Below are 22,623 nucleotides of genomic sequence, written 5' to 3' on the forward strand. Positions count from 1 at the left end.
CTTCGCGATAATACTATTTGTGAGTGACTGAATGCTACAAGTTCGATCAATAAATTCATCGGTCTACAGTCGTCCGATAACGGTTACCTCGGGTATTTGATATTCCGAAGTATGGCGGGAAGCCCAACAATGAGCAATTCTTGAGAGTGTTTGGATTTGTGTGCTATGATCAAATCCTATTCTGTATTATACAGACATCAGCTTTAGTAAAGTTTATTTTAAGAGTGCCGTTGGTGGGGACTACTCAGATATATATGGAAACCCTGCAATTTATGGATGACACTCAGACTTCGGTGCAATGTGATCTGAAACGAATCTCAATAATTGCAGCTAAATCTACTATTCTCCGATTCTAAGTTGCTGCTATGGCCCTCGCCAGGCTTTTTCGCCAATTTCGCTCTTTTAGCCGCTGATCTGTCAGGCTTTAACCATTTATCTCGGGGCACGGGGCGCCGACGAAGTTCCCCGCACTAAAAGATCAAAAAATTACCGACAAGAGTCAGTTTACCATAATAGCTGCGTAATTTTTCTTGAATCCCATTTGGACACAGACACATGATACAAAGGAAGAATGAACGAAAAGGTTAGATTATGCGACACATTTCTTCCTGAGATACCCCCGAAATATGAACCCACGTTTCCCGTACAACGTCTGAGCTGGTTATATGCCGGAGTTTCTTACTATTGCATTTGTTGAACTTTTGAGTCAAGTGACCTGCGACCAAACCCTAGAATTCATATAAGAAAGAGAAGTATAAAGGTTAAAAAATAAGAAGACCCTGACGCTGCTCCATACAACTCGTCTCGGCCAACACTGCACCGATAGTGGGTCAAACAGATTACGTCTGTTCCAAGTTAGCGCCATTATAAAGATGATCAGGCCCCAATTGTTGCAATTTCCCCCGGAATATTTTCATAACACCAATACCAATATATCAAGATGTCTATGACCATGGAAGATTGCGCGGTAGCCCGGCCAGGCTTCCCTCGGCCGTTCCCGGACACGCCATCAAATGTTATGGAACAGTTTCAAATGAAGGGCAAAGTGGTTGCCGTCACTGGCGCTGCTGATGGACTTGGTCATGCAATTTCGGAGGCTATGGCCGAAGCAGGTGCCCATGTTGCCTTGTGGTATAATTCGTAGGTTATGCCTGGTCCGATGGTCTCAGTTTTGAAGTTGTTGACAATACCGCAGGAATGACGTTGCCATTGAGAAGGCTAAGGAATTAGAGAAACAGCATCGTATCAAGGCTTCTGCATATAAGGTTGATGGTGAGTCATTCCAGTGACTTCAATCACGAGAGATCGTTGTTGGTTTAACGCAATATGCAGTTTCGGACTCTACTCAAGTCTCGGAAACTATTGCCAAAGTTGTGAAGGACTTTGGCAAGTTCGATGTTTTCGTCGCCAATGCTGGTGAGTTCAATCCGAAGTCCTTGAATGAATAGGTTAGCTGATACTCGAAAAGGTATGGCAATTTCAAAGCCTATTTTGGAGCAAAGCCTGGATGAATACCGTAAACAGATGTCTGTGAATGGTTAGACTATCTTCACAACCCATTGCCAAACAGAGCTTTACTGAATTTCTCATAGTTGATGGAATTGTTTATTGTGCAAAGTATGCCGGCGAGGTGTTTAAACGCCAGGGATTTGGCAATCTGATTATCACTTCAAGCATGAGTGGGCACATCGTCAACGCACCAACCGATCAACCCGTCTACAACGCAACCAAGGCATATGTAACCCACTTTGGGAAATCCCTCGCCCGTGAGTGGCGCGAGTTTGCGCGCGTCAATATTGTCTCACCAGGCTTCTTCGATACCAAGATGGGTGCAAGCCCCGAGACTGTTCACGAGGCGTACCGTATGTCATCGCTTGGAAGACAGGGTCACGTCAAAGAAATTAAGGGATTGTACTTGTATCTGGCTAGTGATGCTTCCACTTACATGACTGGAAGTGATGTGATCATTGACGGAGGGTATGTCTTGCCCTAGGTATGAACTTATCCCTATGAAGCGCCTATCTAGGAACTGCTCCTAGCTACAACAGAAGAACAAATTACTAGTTAGTAGAAAGAATCCAAACTATAACTTGATTTCCCCGTCTCACCTATTCAATGCTCCATGTTTGCCGAGCGAAAAAGGAGCCTATCATTAATCCACGCACTTGTGCATTCCAAACTCCAACTCCTTGCTGTAAAGCGTACGTCAAACTTGCACGAATATTACTTCTTCTTGTAATTCAATAAGTTCTAGCCCGTCGATCAAGCTTTTCAGTCAATTTTCACCGGACAGCAATTCTGCAAGTCACATACGTGAGCCATACAGATGACAAAAAGAAAGCCTATATTTGCTATTTATAAACATCCCCCTTTGCAGACCGACTTTCACAAACGATTGTCATTGGTGGGTGTTCTCCACTGAGCATATGCAATTATTTGCACCTTAATCCACATGATCGCGCCAACGGGTGTAGATCAAGGACCCTGAGTTTGATCTTCGCACGCCACACCCGTCACGGAACGTGATGATGAATCTAAGACCTTGGCAATTTCCACCGGACGAACTATCGATTCCCACCCGGCTTAACGGTCCGCCGTCCGGGAGATCCTTGATCGACATCATCCCACAGAAGCAGGCGCTAAAAACGCTCAAGGGACTTTCCAGCTTAACTTTCCTGGAACCTGAATATGACCCTTCACATAAACGGAAGTCAGGTCTTGCGTACTTCATTATAATAAGCAAGCAAAGTAGTTGCATGTCATACATGCTGTACACTCCTGAAAATTACCTTAGTCAAGGCCAAAGTGGTGAACAATCTACCAATACATGTAGCGTATAAGTATATCTACGCTTTTTTGTGTAGGCAGTGTCCCACTCAGTCTTTTAGGGGCGAAAAACAGACCTAAACCGGTTGACACCGACAGTTGATGATCTACGAAACAGACCCACATCTGCCATCCCTTGCTGAACTTCATCCAATTGCTATATGAAACAACTAAATTCACATAAGCAATAATAGCATCTGTGCATAGACTTCGTAGTCCTTGAAACGGGTCCCATGAAGAATCAATTTTATAGTCTCCATTTTTCGCGAATTAAAAGATAAGAGCGGCTACAATATTTGGAATTGGAAGAAAGAAAAGTTAGAAAGAAAATTGCATCAATTTAGCGTATAAGGCATGTAAGCCTGATCATTGATTCTGAACAAATATCCAACTCCAAGTATATACTAACCAACCCTGAGAAAGATAACGAACGCCAGGGTTTTTGTTCTAGACCAAAATATGAAACGCCTGAAAATGAAGATCGAGGTACCAAGTCCCTTCCCGGCGAATGGACCCCTGAATTATGTATACAAAATAAAAAACAGAACAAGTGGTGTGCGACCAAGGACCTCTTAATTGGTTTTCTTGGTCAGGATGGGCTTGGTGAATGCGAGACCGAACCCTTCCTTCTCGGCGTTGCGGCCTGTCCCAATACCGGGGCGGGCATGAATAGTGGCGAAGTCGTAGCCCAGGCGCTTTGCATCGATGAGACGAGCCCGGATTAGTGCTTGCTGGACACCACGGCCACGGAAGTTTGGCGTTGTGCTGTCGATGTAGAGATGCGCGACACGGCCGTACTTTGTCTCCATCAGTGCCATGGCACCACACCCGGCGATTTGGCCGTCTATCTTGCCGAAATAGAGGTTTGTGTCGGATCTCAATGCTGCTGTTTCAGCTAAGCTGCGGAGAACTTCATCAGAACGGCCGTCGTCTTTGAAGCCAGCGACTGAGGCGTGAACAAAAGCACCCATTCCGGCCTCGTTGGCAGGAGCACGGCAAACGAGCATGTTGGATCCAAAGGGAAGTTCAGCAGGTGCCTCCATATTTGGATCAAAGTCCACGTGGATTTCACTCAAAGAACGAGCGTAAATGTTGAGGAAGCCTTCGACAACGTAGCTACGCATGGCAAGCGCTTGGAGAACACTTTGGTCGGCATAAGGGCAGAGCAGGATGGTCGGTGTGAGGTTTGCCTTGTCGTGCAAAGCTTCGATGTTGGAGAGATCTTTGTCGGTGACCATGCCCTTCATGCCTAGGCCAAGGGTGCGGTTCAATTGCTTGCCGAGCTGAGGAGTTGTGAGAGCAGATACACCGCCGCCAGCTACGGGGTGTAATCTAATGTTCTCTTCAGGGAACAGCTGCATGCCAATCTCAACTTGTCGAGATAGATGCATAATGTGGGCTTCTTCAATTTGGTGGACGGTGTCGAGCTTGTTGAACAGGCGAGCTGCCATAGTTGATGGGACAGGAGCAGGAGCAGGAGCAGTGTGCTTCCTGTTGTTCTCTGAGTAGAGGTTGGGAGTGGTGGTAGAGTGTGCTACCAACATGATGATGGTATGGTCTTCTTAAGACTCTGGATTGAAAAAGTGTAGACAAGAATGTTTCAAAGATAGTGTGATAGATAGTTTGGATAGAATAGTTCTTGATCTAATCTCCTGAACACTCGGAGACAAGCTGCTTTATGGACTTCAACTGTGCTCCACGTCGTATCCCATGCATGAGCCGCCTCCCCTACCTCCTGCATTCTTGGCGAGAGACACATGGATGATTGCGTACGTGGTCAGCTACAATGGCATCCAGATCCTCTGGGGAAGAGCAGATCCCAAACATCTACTGGGCCGCGCGGGTGGGGCCAAGCCCCCAGGAGCATATGGTTTCCTACTGTGATATGTTTCATATCAAATGCCAATCAAGGACGGTGACGAGTACGCGTGCGAAGCCATTGACGCCGATCAGCCGCTGAAATGATCGACCCGCTAGACCCTTGTGACTAATCCTGGCCTCCTGAACTTCGATCGTCATGCATCAAATCGTTGGTCAGACTCGGAACTCAATCATCCGCCGCATCGTAATCATTGGAGCTTTTCCGGTTTCTGCTATTTCAATTTTTGGCCAACGATGCTTGATATATTCAAATGGCATCAGCAAAAGCCTTAGCATGTAAGGAACGCGATCTATCATAAATGCGAGATATTGCAGAGCTTGATTGGACCCAGCCTACAGAATTGTACATGTACCTTGATGATCAGCTATGGGTATCCCCCACTAGGTCAATAATTTGAATCATTAAGCTACTTCTCCACTCCTACAAGGGTATAAATCCAGGGGATAAAAAATGCATTAATAAAAAAAAGTAGAAGACAAAGTATGAAGCGAGGAAGGTTGGGGCGAAGCAAGCTTGGCAGGACGTCACTTTAGGATCCCACGGAAGATCGTCCCCTTCCCATTCCGCCCTATGCCAAGACAGGCACGCGTCATGAAAATTCCTTTGTTTTCCATTCTCACGACATCATCAGGTATGTTCAGGTTAAGCAAAACCATTCAATTGTCTACAAAGCGAGATAAGAGGCAGCCAAAAAATGCGGGCGGAACGGATCTAAAGCCTTACAATTGTCCGAGTCTTCGTCATGAGAATAAACACTTCGACCATTGAAAATAAAACGCCCCTTTTTAGTGTAATATCGGGATGTTGAGGTTCATGTTCAGTATTCTACTACATAGCGAGGGAGATATTAGGATTTGACCCATACCGTTGAGTGAGCACGCAAAAGCAGACTCAAAATGCTCACACGCTCCTTCAATCAGTGTAAAATTAAAGTCAGCGGCAAGAAACTCTCACTGCAAACTTTACCAAATGGCCTAAGTCAAATTTTAGGAGATGAGTCTATGCCTCGGTAGTATCACCCATATTCATCTACTTTGATTGTTGACATGTTGAAATACATATCTCCAATCATGGCCGAGCACTTGTTGTCCTACCTGCACTAGTGAAAGTAGCATATACTAGCTTTGTTTTTCCATTATATATATTCAACCCTAAAAGAGACACCAAGAAGCCTACTTCGTTCTAAATTAACTCCACTCACCCCACGCTACTGCTACCAAGTTTACTATTTTGCAGTACGTTCTATTGCGAGAATGGAACATTGCTAGACAAGGAATAGATACCCATTGAAAGTTGTTGCTATCTATACAGAACATGGCGCTCCCTCAAATCTTCCGGCCTCTTATGAACGTGGCTCACTATGTGCATGTGTCCAAGCGACTGGAGTTCCAAAGTTCGGGCTACCGTCACTATGTGTCCCCAATAATTGGAACATAGTGTACCGACTATCGTCACAGGCACCAGTGCTAGTAGTGGTAGCATGATACGCGATCCAAGTCTGTGAGCCGTCAGGACTCGAAAAGAACGAATTGTGTCCAGTTCCATAGTTGCCATTGGCCGAGGAGAGCACACATTTACTGCTCTTTGTCCAAGCACTTGCTGATGTGGGGGCGGTGCTGCCGTCCCATTTCAATGTACCCAGACAGTAATTGGCAGTCCAGCAATAGGATGCGGAGTAGGTTATATATGTCTTGCCGCCAAAGTAAAGTGCGACAGGTCCTTCGTTGACCGGGGTGCCGTTCTTCTCCCATGATTGATCAGGTTGCGAAATTACATAAATGCTGCCGGTCAATGAGACATAGTCTGACCCTAGCTTCTGAAGGCAGATTGATTGGTAGGTCACGCCGTGGAAGCACGAGAACATCAAGTAGTTTCCGTAATCATTGAATCGAAGGACTGAGGCATCAATGGACCATTCCGTTGTCAATTGACCGCTGTAAGTGAATGTATCCCATGGGGTAGCACCTCCTGCTCATTGTTAGCAACTTTGCCATTTGATTGATAGTGGGAGTTAGGTGTGAAATCTACCCGTCAGAACATGGAGCCGCTGTCCATCAAGATCTGTACTCTTTCCTGCAGTGTAGTAGATGTACCATTTGCCGCCAAGGTAGTGTACCTCGGGAGCCCACACGTTGCAGCAGTGTGAGGTATCAGTCGTGGTATACACAACTTTCTTAGTCGCACTTTCAAGGCCTGCCACAGTTGTGGAACGTGCAATCTCAACATCGCTCCACGTGGTAGTGAGAATATAGTAATAGCCGCCAGTATAAACAACAAAAGGGTCGGCTCCACCCGGGTTACGGATGGGGTTGGTCCATCCTAAAGCCTGACTGCAGAACGCAAGTATACCGAGGAAGGAAAGAATATTGAAAACCATTCTAGAGTTTCTTCAGGAGATTAAACCCTGTAATTACATTTTACATGACTCCACGGGCGGCGATATATACTCCTACTAAGGCAGAGAAATTAAATTGGTTTCAGGTCCCGAGTACCCCGGCGGGGGGGAGGGCGCTTGACTTCATTCGTTTCTTGGAGCTGCCGCTTTTACAAGAATGCCACAAGCCACAATCATAGAGTAATTTACAGTACATGTACTCAACTTGCTCGGCAATCATTAATGTTATGATGCCTTATCCAGGGTTGAGCCACCGCTTCGGCACGAACCTAAACGATTTACCAAGATCCTTCTAAGCATTATATAATTGAAAAAGAACAGGCAACAATAAGCGATACTTTCTGCACAAATGGCACCAGTTTCCTAAGTCGGCCCGTGAGCCCCACTACTGGTATGTTCATGGGCCGCCTTTTCAGGAGCATGGTTCGGTTTTGGGAGCGGTTCCTGACTACGTCTAGATAGAGTGTCGATCAACAAACAACAGGAGATGAAAACATTCAAACTTCCTGCACAGTAGTTGACTATTACAGAGCCATTGCAGAACAGGTGGCGCCATGGATACCACCGGGCGTTGAGTTACAAAGTAACAGTCCCTCTCCACACGCCCATAAGCTGATAAGTGACCAAATACTAACCAAAATAAGCTACAAAAAGTGTAGATCTATAGTAGCAATCATCCATGTCATTGAAGCGGAAACATCGTAGCCTGGAACGTACTATACTCGTCAGTGTTGCATAATTCGAAACTATTCCTGGTTCAGCCGAGAATCGAACATTTTCCTAAGAAGGTTAAGCCTTGACAGCTAGTTTTGTGCTTTTGAATTCATCATGAGAGGGAGGAAAATCTCAATAGAAATATAAAGAGCCAACAGTCTCCCTCGTAAACGGAATATAGAACAACAAGTTTCAAATTATTCAAAATGATGACCAGGGTGTGCACTAAGAGCCTTTGCATTGAATAACTGCAATCATTCTAATCCGATCTAATAAAACAGACAATCACCCTACTCTCTGCCCTGACAGTGGCAGCAGTCGCAAACCCCACAATCGGTTACGCAGGCTTCTACTACGCCGGCTGCGCCATCCCAAGCATCGACGCCGCGAACGCCTACGCCCGATCCTGCATCAATGTCGAGAACTTCCCAATCAGATCATTCACTGCCTACATCGAGTCTGGTTCGTGCGCTGATGGAACCTCTACCGTGTTGAACACGTACACTGCCGCTGACTGCGACGACTCTACTCTCTTCGAGACTTTTAATGTAGATAGCAAGAAGCAGTGCTTTGAGGCTGACGTTACACTTGTTAGTATCAAAGCAGAGTGTGTTTGAAGCTCTGGATAGGGATATTAGGGCACAGGTGTGAGCAGATTGGAGTCATGTACGTAGAACCTAAACAAGTCAAAGCCGTATTCTGCATATTGGTTTCATTTGCATAACAGTGATCTCTCAGCCTCCAAATCCAATTTCAATTTAAGGAAAAACAGGCATGAGCCACTATAGTTTAGGTCGCTTACAAGTGTGAGCTGACCAACCCCACAACTACGCAAAAAGCGGCGAGACCATGACATCAAAATGGACAAGGACAAGTCGAACGATTAGTGAAAATCCAGCCAAACCATTCGCCAAAGACTCCCAGCTTGAACTACAACTATGACGAGGCCAGGTGAACCCCCGCACATCCAAGAATGTGGCGTCAACATGCAGCAAACCGCCGGAATGTTACGACATCTGGCCATACCCGCAAGCCTGACACGGCGCTGATCGGTTCTTATTGGTGCAAGCTAGTTCTTCATGGTCTCAGCTCTTCTGGGCGTCGGAAATTTATCCTGACTATGTCCTAATTTCCCGAGTTCTTCATGGTTGGAGGGGTGGGGTATTGCGTGCATTTACATTCCAGTCGGTGGATCTTGCCGTTGGCACTACATGTTGAGATAAAGGTTCTACTTTGTCTTCCAATCAATGCTTACAGTGATATCTGCTGATTTGAGTTGGACTTCAGGACAATTCAAGTTATAATTGAGACAAATAGTGATGAATTCGATTGAATTGCATCATGTTGAATGCACGCAGAAGAAATGGAATGCGGCGACGCGTGTTGAACGGCGTACAAAACAGGAATGGCAAATGTCAAGGAGTGGCTGGAGTGTCATACCCCGGTGAGTACCTTAAGGGACTCAATAGTCATCGCCGCGGCTGAGGACTTCTTTGTTTGATTCGCGCAGCAGAATGGTCTAGGAAGGTCAGCATATTGAAGGTTTCTATAAGTAAATCGCGCACTTACGTGTTCAAACTGTGCGGAGTATGATCCTTCGATGTCCATAAGTGGCTTATAGGCTTCAACAACGCCATGGTTTACAAGGGTGTTCATCTGTTGACAGTTAGCGGATTGTTTCTTCTGACAGGTATAGATATGTGGACTCACGCCAGCCAAATAACGCTCAACACCAAGCCGTTCAAGATAACGGCGAGCGAAGACAATCGAGCCAAAGTTCTCGTTGATCTTCTGATACAGAGAGTTGGCACTAGCGAGATGGGTCTTGATCTTCTTCGGCGCGAATGGGTCTTTCCCATACCCATAAATTCCGATCTAGATTGTTGTAAGTACATGGATCCACGGAATTATCAGTGAGGAAAGGAAACGTACACCATCGAACATGTGGCCTCGGCCAGTCGTGCCGAATGTTTCGATAGCAAAGACCTCTCCCTCTTCCATCTTGGTGTTGTCATTGTTCCTGACAAATGGAATTGATTTGCCACCATGGATGCGGTATTGTTCAATGTTGTGTCCACTAAGACCTCGCACTGCCTTGACGGGGATAGATTTACCATTGATTTCCACCTCATAGCTTTCCATGGCTTCCTGGATGGCAGCGCTGACATCACTGATACGAACGTCGATTCCAGCAGTCTAAGATTATCAGCCATCGCCTTAGCCTTGAGGAAAGAAGTTGATTTACCTGAATGCCAGTATTCGTTGCATCCTTGACAGCAGCCAGCAAATTGTCATAGGTTGGCTCAAATGACATAGTGAAAGCACTGTCAACAATCCAGCCATTGATATGAACTCCAAAATCGATTGTCATCACGTCACTCGATTTCAGAATCACTTCTTTCTGGCCGGAGTTGGGCGTGTAATGCGCAACGCAATTATTCAGGGCGATACCAGTCGGGAATCCCATTCCAGACACAAGACAATCACCGGTACCAAGGCCATCGTTGTCGAGTAGCGCTCTCACGCCGTCTTCGATGCCCACGGCGATTTCCGTCAGTGTCTGGCCCGGGGTAACGTTTTGCTGCGTCCACTGTCGGACCTGACGGTGGATCTCCGCTGCCTTGCGGTAGTCTTTCAGGAAATTCTCGTCTTCAACGCGTTTCCGAGACTCATGTCGGAGCTCCTCGCCCGTGGTACGAGCTGTGTTCTCGATAGGCGCATATTTCAGCAATTCACCGGTCGGGTAGTTGCCGGTAGGGAACAGCAGGGTGAGAGGGACTCGTGGTGGTGAGGATTGCTTGGAAGAAGACTTCTTCTTAGACTTCTTTCGTTTCTTCTTTTGAGATTTAGCCTGAGCTGCGGAGTCGAAGTTCAACGGCAAGGTAGCAGCGCCGGCGGCATGGTCGCTGTCGCCATCGTCGCCGCCATCGTCATCACCGATGGTACCATCGCCATCGCGGGCAAGATGGGTTCCACGTGGTTCTCCGCCTGTAGCATTGGGCTTGGTAGAGCTGGGAGGAGCATCTGTTGGATGTCAGTATGTTTCCGTTAACAAATGTGATGCTAATGGACATACATCCACCGCCCTGGCCCTCATTTTCAAGTGTCTTGGAGCCCATCTCGACATCAAGAAATGGAACTTGTGATCTGCAATTGAGACCATGCGGTGGAGATGTCGATGTTTTGCGTGGGGGCCAGAGAAGGCGGTAGATCTGTCGGTCTGGAGATGTCGGGCAATATACATCTTAAGCTGGAAATGAGACAAACTGACATTGCTGGATGAAATCTCCTGCAATTACTATGTTGAGAATCATGGCGCATCCAGGCGAGATGCCTGATACGTCAGGCATGAATCTAATGATCAGCATTAGTTAGACCTACCAAGTAGAGTATAGATTAGGAGAAGAGTTCTCATTGATATAGGGCCCTTCACTCATCGAGAGAGAGGCCAGGCTTAAACAGCCTCGTCGGCCTTGGTATGAATGCTTCCCAAGTCAGTAGACATCCAATTTCAACATACTAACTCCTAGGCAAAATTTGACGCTTATTTATCGAACTTAAAACATACACTTGCAACCGATCTAAGCCACTCCCGGCATCACAATTATCGCAACAGTGACTACATCAGAATATACTGTTCAATTCGATCCTGCAGTCCGCTCTCCCCAGAATCACAACTCGAGCCCATTTATTTCACTCCCAGAAGTTATATTCGGGGAAAAATCGATCATGAATATGACTCGCATATTCGACGACAACGGGCAGACTCTTGACAACCTTCTGCGCCTTAGGACATCTGCAATAATAAGTTTCCATCGAACCAAAGCGAGAAGAAGACAACGTACGCGGTGGAAACCAAAGCCGCAGTGATAAATCCAAAACAGGCCGCATCTGCCTCAGTGGGTGCATCTCCACCAAGCAGCCAAAAAGTCTGGTTGTGCTCTGTAGTTTTCGATGAAGACTTTGAGGAGACAAGAAGCGAGTTTATCTCCTCCCAAAGATCCTGTCGCATGGAGGCAATCTCATCACCTGTGAAGCGGAGTGTTCCCTGGCCATGGAGTGTTTGGGCCATGTTGCGATACACCAACAGTCCCACTCCAACCCGCAAGGGGAACGGTATAGATCCTAGAACATGGTCTCGCATGGTATAGTAATTCTCAAACCATTTCTCATGACACTATGCCGATGGTTAGTAGGATCATGAATCAGACCGCAATTTCACTGCTTACTGTCAGAAAATATAGTTTTTCTTCTAACAAGGCACGCAGACCTAGATCGTGCGTCCTTTCTGATGGACTTAAGGATGAATTCAAATCCTCGATCAAGCCCTTGTCAATGAGGTCTCTAATCATCATACTCGAGTCGGATAGGGTTTGAACTTCCGATCCATCGGGTCTGGCAAGTGTAAGGTATGGAATCTTGCCGCGAGGACCATCACGAGGCGATCCAGCTTCCTTGGAATATTTGAGGGCCGAAAAGCGTAGACGAAGTTCAATTTTCGTGACAAAAGGAGACCAGGTATATTCGTCGGATCCAGGAAACCCCCGGTAGAGGGTCAACTGAAGTTGCTCGGCCATTTAAAGAGTATATATGGCACTTGTCTTGAATTAAGCAATACGATTCTGAGCGTTATTTCAAAATGAATGCATTTCGTGTTTATTATACAGCAAACGGCACTTCACCCAAAGCCCGAGTCCGATGGCCCATATTGCGACCGCAAAAGCCGAAGTAAACAGACATTCGTAACCATGCATGAACACAAACCACGCAAAAGCCGAGTTGCATGAAGAGATAACTAAACCACACTGTACATTTGATGTCTAAGTGAATTTATGTTCCAAGTTATAATTTAGATATAGTCAAAAGTCAACAGTCAGTGACTTACCCCACACTTCAATCTCGTCATTCAACGTGCAGATCTCGCAATAGAGCCGACCCTGCCGACAGCCCGAGAACTCTTATGCTTCAAACATGCTGACTGCGGAGAAATCTCCCCCGTGTTGAATGGAATGGGTTCAACCAAGTCTTCACGATCGCGATTTGGTAAGTGATCATACCGACTACAAAGACTACAGCTAACATGCATAGGCTGTCGCACATGTCGCGCCCGCAAAGTAAGAGATTAGGCCCATGCGCGAGGTAATGCAGTGTTCTGATCGAATTGCCCTTTGCAGGTCAAGTGTGATGAAAAACCAGGTGAATGCGGCAATTGTGCTCGGTTGCGACTGGTCTGCTCTGGCTATTCAACGCCGCCGAGGTCGCATGCATCTAAAATTGTGATTGATCAGTTGGATCGTTCGAAACGGAAACGAACCTATCGTTCTTGTGCCGCTTGCCGTGCATCCAAAACTAAATGCTCGGGCGAGAGACCTACTTGTCACCGGTGCGAGGATAAGAGTTTAGAATGTGTCTTTGCCGAGGCTTCGCAACCTACTTGGGTGCGGAGAATTGACGTGATACCTAGATACGATCAGGGATCACCGTCGCCAGATCTGCCTGTTGATCGGTCTCTCAGTTATACCCCGGCTAGACAGGATGAACAGAAGTTATTGGAAACTCCGACAATTTCGCAGCAGCCTTTTCTGATGCTTGAGCCAGCACCTCCCGAGACTTCATCGAATCCCTTAGACTGGTGAGATATCTCAGTGCTCTGGAGCGACCTTTAAGTGTTATCTAACATTTATCAGGCTGTCTTCTCGTCATCTACCCAACGTGTCACGAACAAGGGTACTGGTTGAAGAATACTTCAACAATGTTCATCCTCTGCGTGCCTTTGCTTTTATGCACAAGCCCTCCTTTTTACAGCGACTGGATGGGGAACTCGCAAAGAGCCGTCACAATCATGCTTTGCTACATGTTGTCTGTGCGTTGGGAGCCCAGTATGATTATTTACCCTATATTTTGCAATTTCTGTCCGTGAACTAATAAAGTACAAGATTCTACTCTCTCACATATAGCGAGACGAAAGCCTCTCTTGCATCAAAGTTTATTCTCCATGCAGGGGCCGAGTGGGCGAAAATCGCGCAACGTATCATCCTGGAGGCCCTAGATTCTGTCACCATCGAGAATCTCATGGTATGTACTAGGATAGACAGAGCCATTAGCCCGACTGACGTGATCTTAGGCAGCCGTTCTTCTCCATGACTATGCCGTCCGCTTAGGAAACTTCTCGAACGCATTCATGTTAAGCGGAATCACCACAAGGATGACACAAGCGTTGCAAATCAACCTGGAATACAACACCGATGTACTTTGTCATGAAGCCGGGTCCAATCTGCTAGTGACTGCAAGAGAATCTCGCCGGCGGCTGATGTGGAGTTGCTATATCATGGATGCCCTTGTAGGTAGTGGAGTCGACCAACTGACGCTGATGGATGAAAGAGATATTAAAATCCAGCTTCCATGCAACGAGCGAAACTTCACTCAACAAGTGCCTTGTCTTACTGAAACATTGAATCCGGGAAATCGACTCAAACTTCTTCCTGGAGATCAAGATACTAACCATGTATCTGCTAACATGGGAATTATGGCTTATTTCATTCGACACATTGCACTTCGCAAGAGGGTCTTACGATACATCAAACACCTAGGAGACGCCATGGTCCCCTGGTCCCCAGAATCCGAATTTGCCCTCTTGGACGCAGACTGCCGAGCCTGGTACGAATCCCTACCTGCCAGTCTTCAATTCACATCCGACGCAATCTACATTCGAAAAGACACATCCCAACTAGGCTCCCTCTGCATATTACACTGTGCACACTATCAAACAATTTGCGATTTGTATCGACTAGGAGCACCAGCTCTGTACAAACTGCGCGCAGCATTCGACTTCCCTCCTGAGCAACACGATTTCCTCCAACATCTACAGCAAGTTCTGTTCGACGCTGCGCGCGCTTTGGCTACTATCATTGGTCAGACGGCTCGCCATGGTCTGAGGATGTTGGCAGATTCTTGGCTTCCGACTATTACTTATGATAGTTGTCGGATTATTGTTTATCATCTTACTCAGATTCTCGATCCGAGGGAGGAGAGTACGAGGGTGCTTATTCTGGCGACTATCCCTTTGCTGAGGAGTAATATTGCTGCTCTCAAGTCTATGGATTCGCTGAATGCCATTGCCAATTCGCTGGTAGGTTTACAGCTTCTCTGTCTTCCCTTGGGGTTCAATCTTTGTTCGGATTACCAACAATTACTCTCTAGGGCTGCGCAGCAGAGACAATGCTAGACCGCTCAGGTATCGAGTCCGAGGTCGTAACACAGAACATAATCCCGGATGATCCATACCAACCAGACGCAGAGGACGACACAAAGTAAACACCCCCCCCCTCTTACCACAATGCAAAAACTAACGTACAACCCAAAGCCAAAGCATAACAGGGACACCCGCTCAAAGCGCACCTGACTACGTCCTCAACCCCCTAACAATCTTCCGCATGGCGCGCAGAACAATACCAGAACGACACGCCCCCGAAAAGGCGAGCACAAGCACATCCTCCGCGCCAAATAGCGTTCGCTCAGACCCGCACGCGGAGCTTGATCGATCTTCTGCGCGGATCAGTGATGGGAGACTATTGGGTGGGAATGATGCGCTTGATACTGGGCAGGCGAGTCTTGAGGAATTACAGACTCTTTTCATGTCTGATTTGGGCTGGGCGTGGCAGCCTGCTGATACGGCTGTTGGGTCTGGTATTGATGGTCCGGGCCTTTTGCCTTGGGCTGGCGGATATCCTGTTGGGCAGACTGAGCCTTGGTTGCCTGTTTTTCCGTTTCCGCAGCAGGAATAATTGAATGGGATCGGTTTGGGGGACAAGGTTGTACATAGTGCGATGTATATAGTTATGCAGCAGGAGTCAGAAGTCTTTTCGGCTTTGCCACTTTCATGCTACCCATATGATCCACACGAGGAATTGGAAATGAACAAAAAAGAGGCAGTCCAAGATAGGTCAAAGTAGGGCGAAGTTGGTGTTACGGCCTCTAGGATGGTATTCTGTCTGGTATCTTTGCATAATACTTTAGGCTCAAGATGATTAGTATCGAGGTAATATGCAATCTCATTCTGTGTTCAAATATTTTAAAAGAAGAGCTATCACATTACAACATATACAATACGAAATACAAACAAATATGTCACTCCGCATCCAAAGGACAAACAGGCGGCGTATCATTAACCTGGATTCCACCGCGCTTCTTCTCCAACGTATCATGATACGGCAACTTCCACCCACCCTCAGACTCAGGCGCCGCCAACCAAAGCCTCATCAAATGACGCCGTCTAGCAGGACGCCCCTGCTCATCAACAGCGCCAGGAGTATGATCCGTATATGCAGTACGGGCATGAAAGACCTGCGCATTACTCAAGAACTGAATGTCACCCGGCGCAAGAATCATATGCAGAGCAAGCTCCTTACAGACTTTCTCGAACACCTCCAGTGCGTACTTCTGTTTATCAGATAGCGGGGGAATACGTGCATCAGGGCCGGTGTTGAATCGCGCCAGTGAGGTCACGTTCATAGGGTCGAATTTGGCGTAGATGCGGGGATTTCCGGCACGGTCGTTTTCTAGGTAGAAGATACTACCGCGGATCCATTGTTCTTCGCCTTCTGAGACTTCGCCTTTGCGGTCGAAGTACCAGTTTGGTTCGCACATTGTTTGTGCCACATCTGGGTAGCGTTCTTGGAGGGTGTTGAAGACGTGGTGGGTTGATGCAATGTCGGATTCGCCGCCGGACATTGATTTTGCTACGCAGAGGAGGCCGACGAAGTCTGCGCCGTCTGTGTGGAAGTATTGCCTGGCGTTTGTCCGGTAGATGCGCACTCTGTCGGTTTTGGTGGGGTCTTCGCCGAGATCTTTGACGTGGCCCAGGACATGACCTCGTCCGTTTTGGCTGACGAAGTACCCAAGGTATGTGCCTAGGCCCATGTATGCTGTTGCGCATTTTTGAAGATCCCATTCTTGGGCTGGAAGGCCCCGGAAAAGGAAGAATCCTTTGCCATCAATTAGATCTCTTCGAAGCTCTTCCATTCGGTTGGCTAGCTTCGGGAGATGGAAGTTTGCCTGTAGAAGGTTAGTCCTCGTTTTGTCTGTGGTATCGATAGTCAATCATACCTTTGAAATACCAGTCAAAGGAGTTCCACTCTTGATGAAGTCTTCGGTGGCATTGCTGATCTCTTCGATCTCTTCACCTGTGAAAGTATGCGTCCACAGCTCGGGGTTGTTGCGATAGTCCTCAGCCTTCCACACTGTGGGTCCTGTGTGGACTTTGGGAAAGTCGGAATAAGGGCGAACTTGTGAGTAGAGAGGAGGGTGCTGACCAGATGTCTTGAATCCATCTGGGAAGACAGAAAGCTTGACTGGCTTTGGTGTAGGCTGTGGGAAAGCACTTGAATCCACGAGACCAGGAGCCATGATGATAGATGGGATATCAGTTCAACCCGAGTGGAGTCTCGTTTGAGTACGTGTCCTCGTGTCTTATTGATACTTTGAGGTTTTCTCAGATAGAGGACTCTGATCCTTATATATACAGCTACTCCGCATTTTTCGCGATATCGCAGGGTTGTAGTTACTCGGCTCGTCGCGTCGATCGGCCGCTTCGGTCGCTGTTGATGGGTGTCGGAATAGCTTCACATGCATATTGATCTGTGTTTGGTGTGACTGGGGTGCAGATATGATCTTCCTCGGCGACCATCGCATGATATTAGCTTGTAACTTAGCAACTGGCCCTTGCCATGGTGTGGTGAGACAGTGCACTGTGCCGGTTCATCGCCACGGCTCGTCGGCTGTTACCCCAACATATGACAGAGGAGCTATTGCGCAAGATGGTGCCATGTACTCGCAAGCACGAGCGACCGTGAATATATTGAATTATCATACTTATTCAGACATATTGCAGTTCAACTTCACCTTCAAAGCTCATTTCAGCAAGCGAACCTCTATGCGTTCGTGCGCGTGTCATGATCCAACAAGCCCAGCTGAAGCCTCAACATTGGTCTCCTTCAACGTCGCCTGCTCCGACTGCAGCGGACTATCAAACCGTTTCGTTCCATATAAAGGCAAAGTGTTCAAGTCAAGCAGATACATATACCAATAGTAAGTACCTACATGTATCAACCGAGTCAGTCCACATCCAAACAGAACATTTCAAGACTCCAAAACCCGCAACCGCCGACCGCCGACAAGGACGTGCGCGATACATGTACCCACGTCAACAAACTCAGTACGGCTTTAGAACCTGCCCCCGAAAGCCGAGCCGTTGGAGCATGACACATTCTAGAAAAACCAAAGAGAAATGGATCACGACTTACCACAGAACACACCGCCACCAACGATATTTCCTAGAAGGGTTGGAATGACACCCTTCCAAATGTATAAACCCACACTGATATCAGGCGCACCAACCCAAATGGCCATCGGGATGAAAGTCATATTGGCAACAACGTGGTCGAACCCCAGAGACACGAATGCGAAGGTGGGCCACCAGATGCCAATCACCTTTGATGCGAGGTCGCGTCCTTGCAGGCTGAAAAAGCAGGCCAAGCAGACTAGCCAGTTGCAACCGATGCCACGCAAGAAGATCATGTGAAATTCTGGTGTTACTTGCTTTTTCGTGGCAAATGAGATTACTGCTGATTTGAAGGGGTCTGCTGAGAATACGTTGCCAACTGGGGTGTGGGATTCTATTGTTAGTCTCTTCGATATGAAACGCAACTGTGTCTGCTGGGATGGTTGAATTCTTACAGCCAAAGATGATTGCTACCACGAATAGGGATCCAGCTAGGTTTCCGAGAAATGTTACTACCCAGTGGATTAACATCTTTGTCCAGGGTAGGCGTCTGTGGAGGGCGGCTGTTGTGGTGAACTGGAGGGATAGAAGTGAGCCTCAATTGTTGAGTATGCGATTGGTATATCATACCATGAAAGATCCAGTGCAGAGATCTGCACCTGTCAACAAGATCATGCACAGGCCATAGGGGAACACCAATGCGCTGATTGTTCGCATCAAGCCTGGGGCATTGGTCTGGAACCAGGGTGTCGCATTCGTGCTGAGTGCAGTTCCACAAGCGAAAGCAAGCAAAGCGCCTGCAGAAACAGCACTCATGAACACCTTGTCTAATCGCATGTTTCCCTTGAGGACACCGGCATTTGAGACCATCTCGGTCACCTCCCGAGGGGAGAAGGCGTCGAATGTCATTGTCGAAATAGCCGGCTGTGAAAGACAAAGAAAGATACCGATTCACACATTACTCTATTAACAAAAGACAAAAGTCCACGGCCTGGATGTTATATCCTCATTGCTCCAGTATAAGGCTTATCTCTCTCCAAGCTTGACCATTGCCGACATGAACACTAGAACACCTCCGCGTTATTGAGTTACAGGCCAATTGTTTAAAGACAAGCGAATAACGTTGTGGATAGCATGTCGCACGATCGATCATTTCCTTCTTTCTTAACTTTTGTCAAGTCACAGTTCACCAAGTTATCAAAGTCAGGGTCTTGGCAAGATAAGGATCTAGTTCGAGTTTGAACATCTCCGCGGGACTATGAAGTTAACCAAAACACATCTTCTATAATATTTACGCTTGGATACTATAGCCACCACAGCCACTTGTTTAAAATTTTCATCACCGCACTGGTCATCATGATAAAATAGTCGAACACAATTGCCAAATCCCGACGTCAAATGTAGAACCCAGCACTATAACGTTATACCCATCACCAGACCATGCTTCCTAGCAATAGCATCCTCCTCTGAGAAATGTATCTAATTGAACTTTAATTTTCCAACGAACCATATACAATTGGAATAATGCCAAAGACAACATCATCGTCATTGAGTAAACACCTAAGACCAATCCAAAAGCCAAAAGAAAACACGAGTATCTAACAAACTAACCAGTGAATTCCAAGACTACGGACCCCCGAAGAAATGAACGACTGGCTAGGAGAAAAAGCATCCCAAACCGCCGGCTGGCACGGCCCACAACGCGAATCAGGCGAGACAGTCGGCCACCAAAGGTCAGTCAATGGGCGCATAGCCGCATCAAGGGATAAGAATGAGAAAAGATGACTGATAAAATGAACAGTGGCCGAATGATCATGCAAATTCTCGAAGGCGCTCGCCATCATGACTACGATCGCTCGATGGACAACGGTGGTGTTTATACTAATGAGGAACTACAGCATATGCGTCGGGTCGTCTCTTATTGTCGCAGGCATCTTGCCCAGGAGCAGAGGAATACGGGGGATGTCAATAGTAGGGAATATCAGTCGCTTAAGAATTGGGGGCATGATTCTTGAAAGAAGTGAATTTGTGTTGTTCGTGCTTAGCATTTGGCTCGTTGTCCTTCGTGTTCTTTCAGGATTTGGGAGTTGGACGTCAGACCGCAATTTAGTCCATAATTTTTTAATTTCATAGGATAATGGGGTATTTTGAAGCTTTCATTGTTTTCTTTCAGGTCAGAGGTGTAAACGTGAGGCTGTTGTCGATTATAGAGGTATAAGCGAGGGTATTCAGAGTGGGAGAACTTGGCGTGGGGTGGATAGTGCCTAAGGCTGTGAGACATCGGGTTCTTCGGTCAACTGTATCGTATCATCTACACTGTTTGACTGGATCGTATGTTCCAGGTCAGTGTTGAAGACTGTTGGCGATGGTGGCTGACAGAAACGAAAGATGGCCGACGGCAAATGAAACTGGACATGTGATGAATATATATGCGGCATGACACCTTTACGGGCCAATGTCGGCACGTTGGGTGCCGCCACGATCAGATATGGCTTTAACAAAGACCGACACTCTACAATCGGTCTCTTGACCCGAGTGAAAGAATGCAGAATAGCGACCCCCACGACCCCGAGAATCGGTTTGCCTCGGCAATGGCCGAAGGGGAAAACACACCCGAATCCCCCGCGTTTTTCGGAAAACTGGGAGATGTAAACGATTGGCTCGGAGCAAACAAGCTAGCGGCCAAACGGCTAAGCTCACTCGCTAAATGGCTTGACGGGTGTGGGCTGATCTCCATTTGACTTTTGTGGCAGACGCGGAGACGTGGGGGAACATGGGGAAACACGAATGCATGACGACGGGCGTGGGGTGTATATCCCTATATATCCCTTGGGGCTGGCCAAGAGGTTGTCTACACATTCACTCACCTTTTCAGAATGGACAACGCCATGTCCAAGCCCAATGTCATGCACAATGAGACTGTCGAGGCGCAGAAGGGCGACAAGGCTGTGGACAGCAGTGGCATTGAACGTGTCCACATGACCGAGGAGGAGAGCAAGCGTATTTGTCGGAAGACCGATCGGACTATTCTTATTATTCTTGCTTGGGTCTACTTCCTACAGATCCTCGACAAGACTGTCCTGGGCTACGGTGCGACATTCGGTTTACAGAAGGACACGGGCTTGACCGGCAATCAATACTCTCTTGTTGGATCCATTGGTCCCATTGCACAGCTGGCCTGGCAACCATTCTCTTCATATCTTATTGTTAAGGTCCCTCATAAGATCTTGATGCCATCCCTGTGTCTTGGATGGGGTATTGCGCAGACATGCATGGCTGCATGCCACAACTTCAACGAACTCATGGCTGCTCGTTTTTTCCTTGGCCTGTTTGAGGCTGGATGCCTGCCTCTGTTTGGCGTTATTACCAGTCAATGGTATCGTCGTGCCGAGCAGCCGATCAGAATTGCTGCTTGGTACAGTACCAATGGTCTGGCTACTATCATCGCGGCTGCTCTGTCATACGGACTGGCACAGATCAAGTCGGATGTGTTGAAATCATGGCAGATGTAAGTACTCCTCCTCATGTGTGAAAAGGAGACATTATTTCTTACTCTTACTAGTATCTTCCTAGTTGTCGGCCTCATTACATGTATTTCCGCCCCAATCGTCTACTGGCGTCTCGACAACGATGTGGCCACTGCTCGCTTCCTCAACGAAAAGGAGAGAGCCCAGGGTGTAGAGCGTCTCAGAGCCAACCAGACTGGAGCAGGCAATACGGAATTCAAGTTGGCTCACGTCTACGAGGTCTGCCTCGAGCCTAAGACTTACCTTTGGATCGCCATGGCCTTGCTTCTCAACATTGGCGCCAGTGTGACCAACATCTTCGGACCTCTCATCTTAAGTGGTCTCGGCTATGACAAGTACAGGACTACCCTTCTTACCATGCCCTTTGGTGCCCTGCAATTCATCATCATCCTGCTGGCAAGTTATCTCGCCCAGACAGCCCGCATCAAGAGTGCCATCCTCGCCGGCTTCATGATCCCAACAATTGCCGGCCTCGCAATCCTTTTCGCAGTACCCAGAACCAAATCTGTGCAGAGCGAATTGTTGGCCGGCTACTACCTGCTTGCATTCCTGTTCGGTGGCAACCCCCTGATCGTCACATGGATTATCGGCAATACGGCAGGAACAACCAAGAAATCTGTGATCATGAGTTTATACAATGCCGCCAGTTCTGCGGGAAACATTATTGGCCCTCTACTATTCAACGAGAAAGACAAGCCGGCCTATACTCCGGGTCTCCGTGCATGTCTGGGTATTTTCGGTGCCCTAGCTGCCATTGTCCTCATCCAGTGGGCTAATCTGTGGGTCCTTAATAAACAACAAGCACGCCGCCGTGTCCGAAATGGCAAGAAGGCGGAGATTGTTGATCACTCCATGCAAAACCACTACCATGGCATGGATGAGGGTAACCAGGAAGAGACTGGTCAGGAGACTGTCCAGGTTGGAGATAATGCCTTCCAGGATCTGACTGACCGTCAAAATGACGAATTTGTTTATATCTATTAAGACTACTAAGGCTACT

General features: G+C 47.4%; 11 protein-coding genes across 11 annotated transcripts; 5 read left to right on the top strand and 6 right to left on the bottom strand.

The window, feature by feature from the left end:
• Positions 1 to 940: 940 nt before the first annotated feature.
• N7508_002997 (uncharacterized protein) lies at positions 941 to 1,993 on the top strand (the record flags this gene model as incomplete). Its single annotated transcript, XM_058461063.1, has 5 exons — positions 941 to 1,140; positions 1,196 to 1,272; positions 1,333 to 1,416; positions 1,469 to 1,537; positions 1,593 to 1,993. The coding sequence occupies 5 exons, from the start codon at positions 941 to 943 to the stop codon at positions 1,991 to 1,993; spliced, it is 831 nt and encodes a 276-aa protein (XP_058321640.1).
• Positions 1,994 to 3,398: 1,405 nt separating this feature from the next.
• N7508_002998 (GNAT family N-acetyltransferase) lies at positions 3,399 to 4,370 on the bottom strand (the record flags this gene model as incomplete). Its single annotated transcript, XM_058461064.1, has 1 exon — positions 3,399 to 4,370. One exon carries the CDS (start codon positions 4,368 to 4,370, stop codon positions 3,399 to 3,401), a length of 972 nt encoding a protein of 323 aa, XP_058321641.1.
• A 1,680-nt stretch (positions 4,371 to 6,050) lies between these two features.
• Positions 6,051 to 7,085, bottom strand: N7508_002999 (glycoside hydrolase family 43 protein; the record flags this gene model as incomplete). The annotated part of the gene is made up of 2 exons (XM_058461065.1): positions 6,051 to 6,676; positions 6,737 to 7,085. 2 exons carry the CDS (start codon positions 7,083 to 7,085, stop codon positions 6,051 to 6,053), a joined length of 975 nt encoding a protein of 324 aa, XP_058321642.1.
• Positions 7,086 to 8,023: 938 nt separating this feature from the next.
• Positions 8,024 to 8,434, top strand: N7508_003000 (uncharacterized protein; the record flags this gene model as incomplete). The annotated part of the gene is made up of 2 exons (XM_058461066.1): positions 8,024 to 8,035; positions 8,099 to 8,434. 2 exons carry the CDS (start codon positions 8,024 to 8,026, stop codon positions 8,432 to 8,434), a joined length of 348 nt encoding a protein of 115 aa, XP_058321643.1.
• Positions 8,435 to 9,279: 845 nt separating this feature from the next.
• On the bottom strand, positions 9,280 to 10,936 carry N7508_003001 (uncharacterized protein; the record flags this gene model as incomplete). Its single annotated transcript, XM_058461067.1, has 6 exons — positions 9,280 to 9,336; positions 9,387 to 9,473; positions 9,528 to 9,692; positions 9,750 to 10,013; positions 10,063 to 10,841; positions 10,894 to 10,936. 6 exons carry the CDS (start codon positions 10,934 to 10,936, stop codon positions 9,280 to 9,282), a joined length of 1,395 nt encoding a protein of 464 aa, XP_058321644.1.
• Positions 10,937 to 11,510: 574 nt separating this feature from the next.
• N7508_003002 (glutathione S-transferase family protein) lies at positions 11,511 to 12,394 on the bottom strand (the record flags this gene model as incomplete). The annotated part of the gene is made up of 3 exons (XM_058461068.1): positions 11,511 to 11,613; positions 11,663 to 11,994; positions 12,047 to 12,394. 3 exons carry the CDS (start codon positions 12,392 to 12,394, stop codon positions 11,511 to 11,513), a joined length of 783 nt encoding a protein of 260 aa, XP_058321645.1.
• Positions 12,395 to 12,821: 427 nt separating this feature from the next.
• N7508_003003 (fungal specific transcription factor domain-containing protein) lies at positions 12,822 to 15,601 on the top strand (the record flags this gene model as incomplete). The annotated part of the gene is made up of 8 exons (XM_058461069.1): positions 12,822 to 12,860; positions 12,906 to 12,931; positions 13,282 to 13,449; positions 13,505 to 13,696; positions 13,754 to 13,892; positions 13,942 to 14,946; positions 15,018 to 15,127; positions 15,181 to 15,601. 8 exons carry the CDS (start codon positions 12,822 to 12,824, stop codon positions 15,599 to 15,601), a joined length of 2,100 nt encoding a protein of 699 aa, XP_058321646.1.
• Positions 15,602 to 15,944: 343 nt separating this feature from the next.
• N7508_003004 (TauD/TfdA family dioxygenase) lies at positions 15,945 to 17,222 on the bottom strand (the record flags this gene model as incomplete). Its single annotated transcript, XM_058461070.1, has 2 exons — positions 15,945 to 16,871; positions 16,923 to 17,222. 2 exons carry the CDS (start codon positions 17,220 to 17,222, stop codon positions 15,945 to 15,947), a joined length of 1,227 nt encoding a protein of 408 aa, XP_058321647.1.
• A 543-nt stretch (positions 17,223 to 17,765) lies between these two features.
• Positions 17,766 to 19,005, bottom strand: N7508_003005 (formate/nitrite transporter family protein; the record flags this gene model as incomplete). The annotated part of the gene is made up of 4 exons (XM_058461071.1): positions 17,766 to 17,911; positions 18,119 to 18,475; positions 18,552 to 18,672; positions 18,727 to 19,005. 4 exons carry the CDS (start codon positions 19,003 to 19,005, stop codon positions 17,766 to 17,768), a joined length of 903 nt encoding a protein of 300 aa, XP_058321648.1.
• A 717-nt stretch (positions 19,006 to 19,722) lies between these two features.
• Positions 19,723 to 20,111, top strand: N7508_003006 (DUF3140 domain-containing protein; the record flags this gene model as incomplete). The annotated part of the gene is made up of 2 exons (XM_058461072.1): positions 19,723 to 19,829; positions 19,898 to 20,111. Coding segments are annotated over 2 exons (321 nt in total), but the record flags the coding sequence as incomplete, so codon positions are not given.
• An 861-nt stretch (positions 20,112 to 20,972) lies between these two features.
• On the top strand, positions 20,973 to 22,607 carry N7508_003007 (putative MFS transporter; the record flags this gene model as incomplete). The annotated part of the gene is made up of 2 exons (XM_058461073.1): positions 20,973 to 21,604; positions 21,659 to 22,607. The coding sequence occupies 2 exons, from the start codon at positions 20,973 to 20,975 to the stop codon at positions 22,605 to 22,607; spliced, it is 1,581 nt and encodes a 526-aa protein (XP_058321650.1).
• Positions 22,608 to 22,623: the final 16 nt, after the last annotated feature.

This window comes from Penicillium antarcticum (genome assembly GCF_028974205.1).
Source record: "Penicillium antarcticum strain IBT 31339 chromosome Unknown utg000003l_segment0_segment0, whole genome shotgun sequence".
Taxonomy (NCBI): Eukaryota; Fungi; Ascomycota; class Eurotiomycetes; order Eurotiales; family Aspergillaceae; genus Penicillium; species Penicillium antarcticum.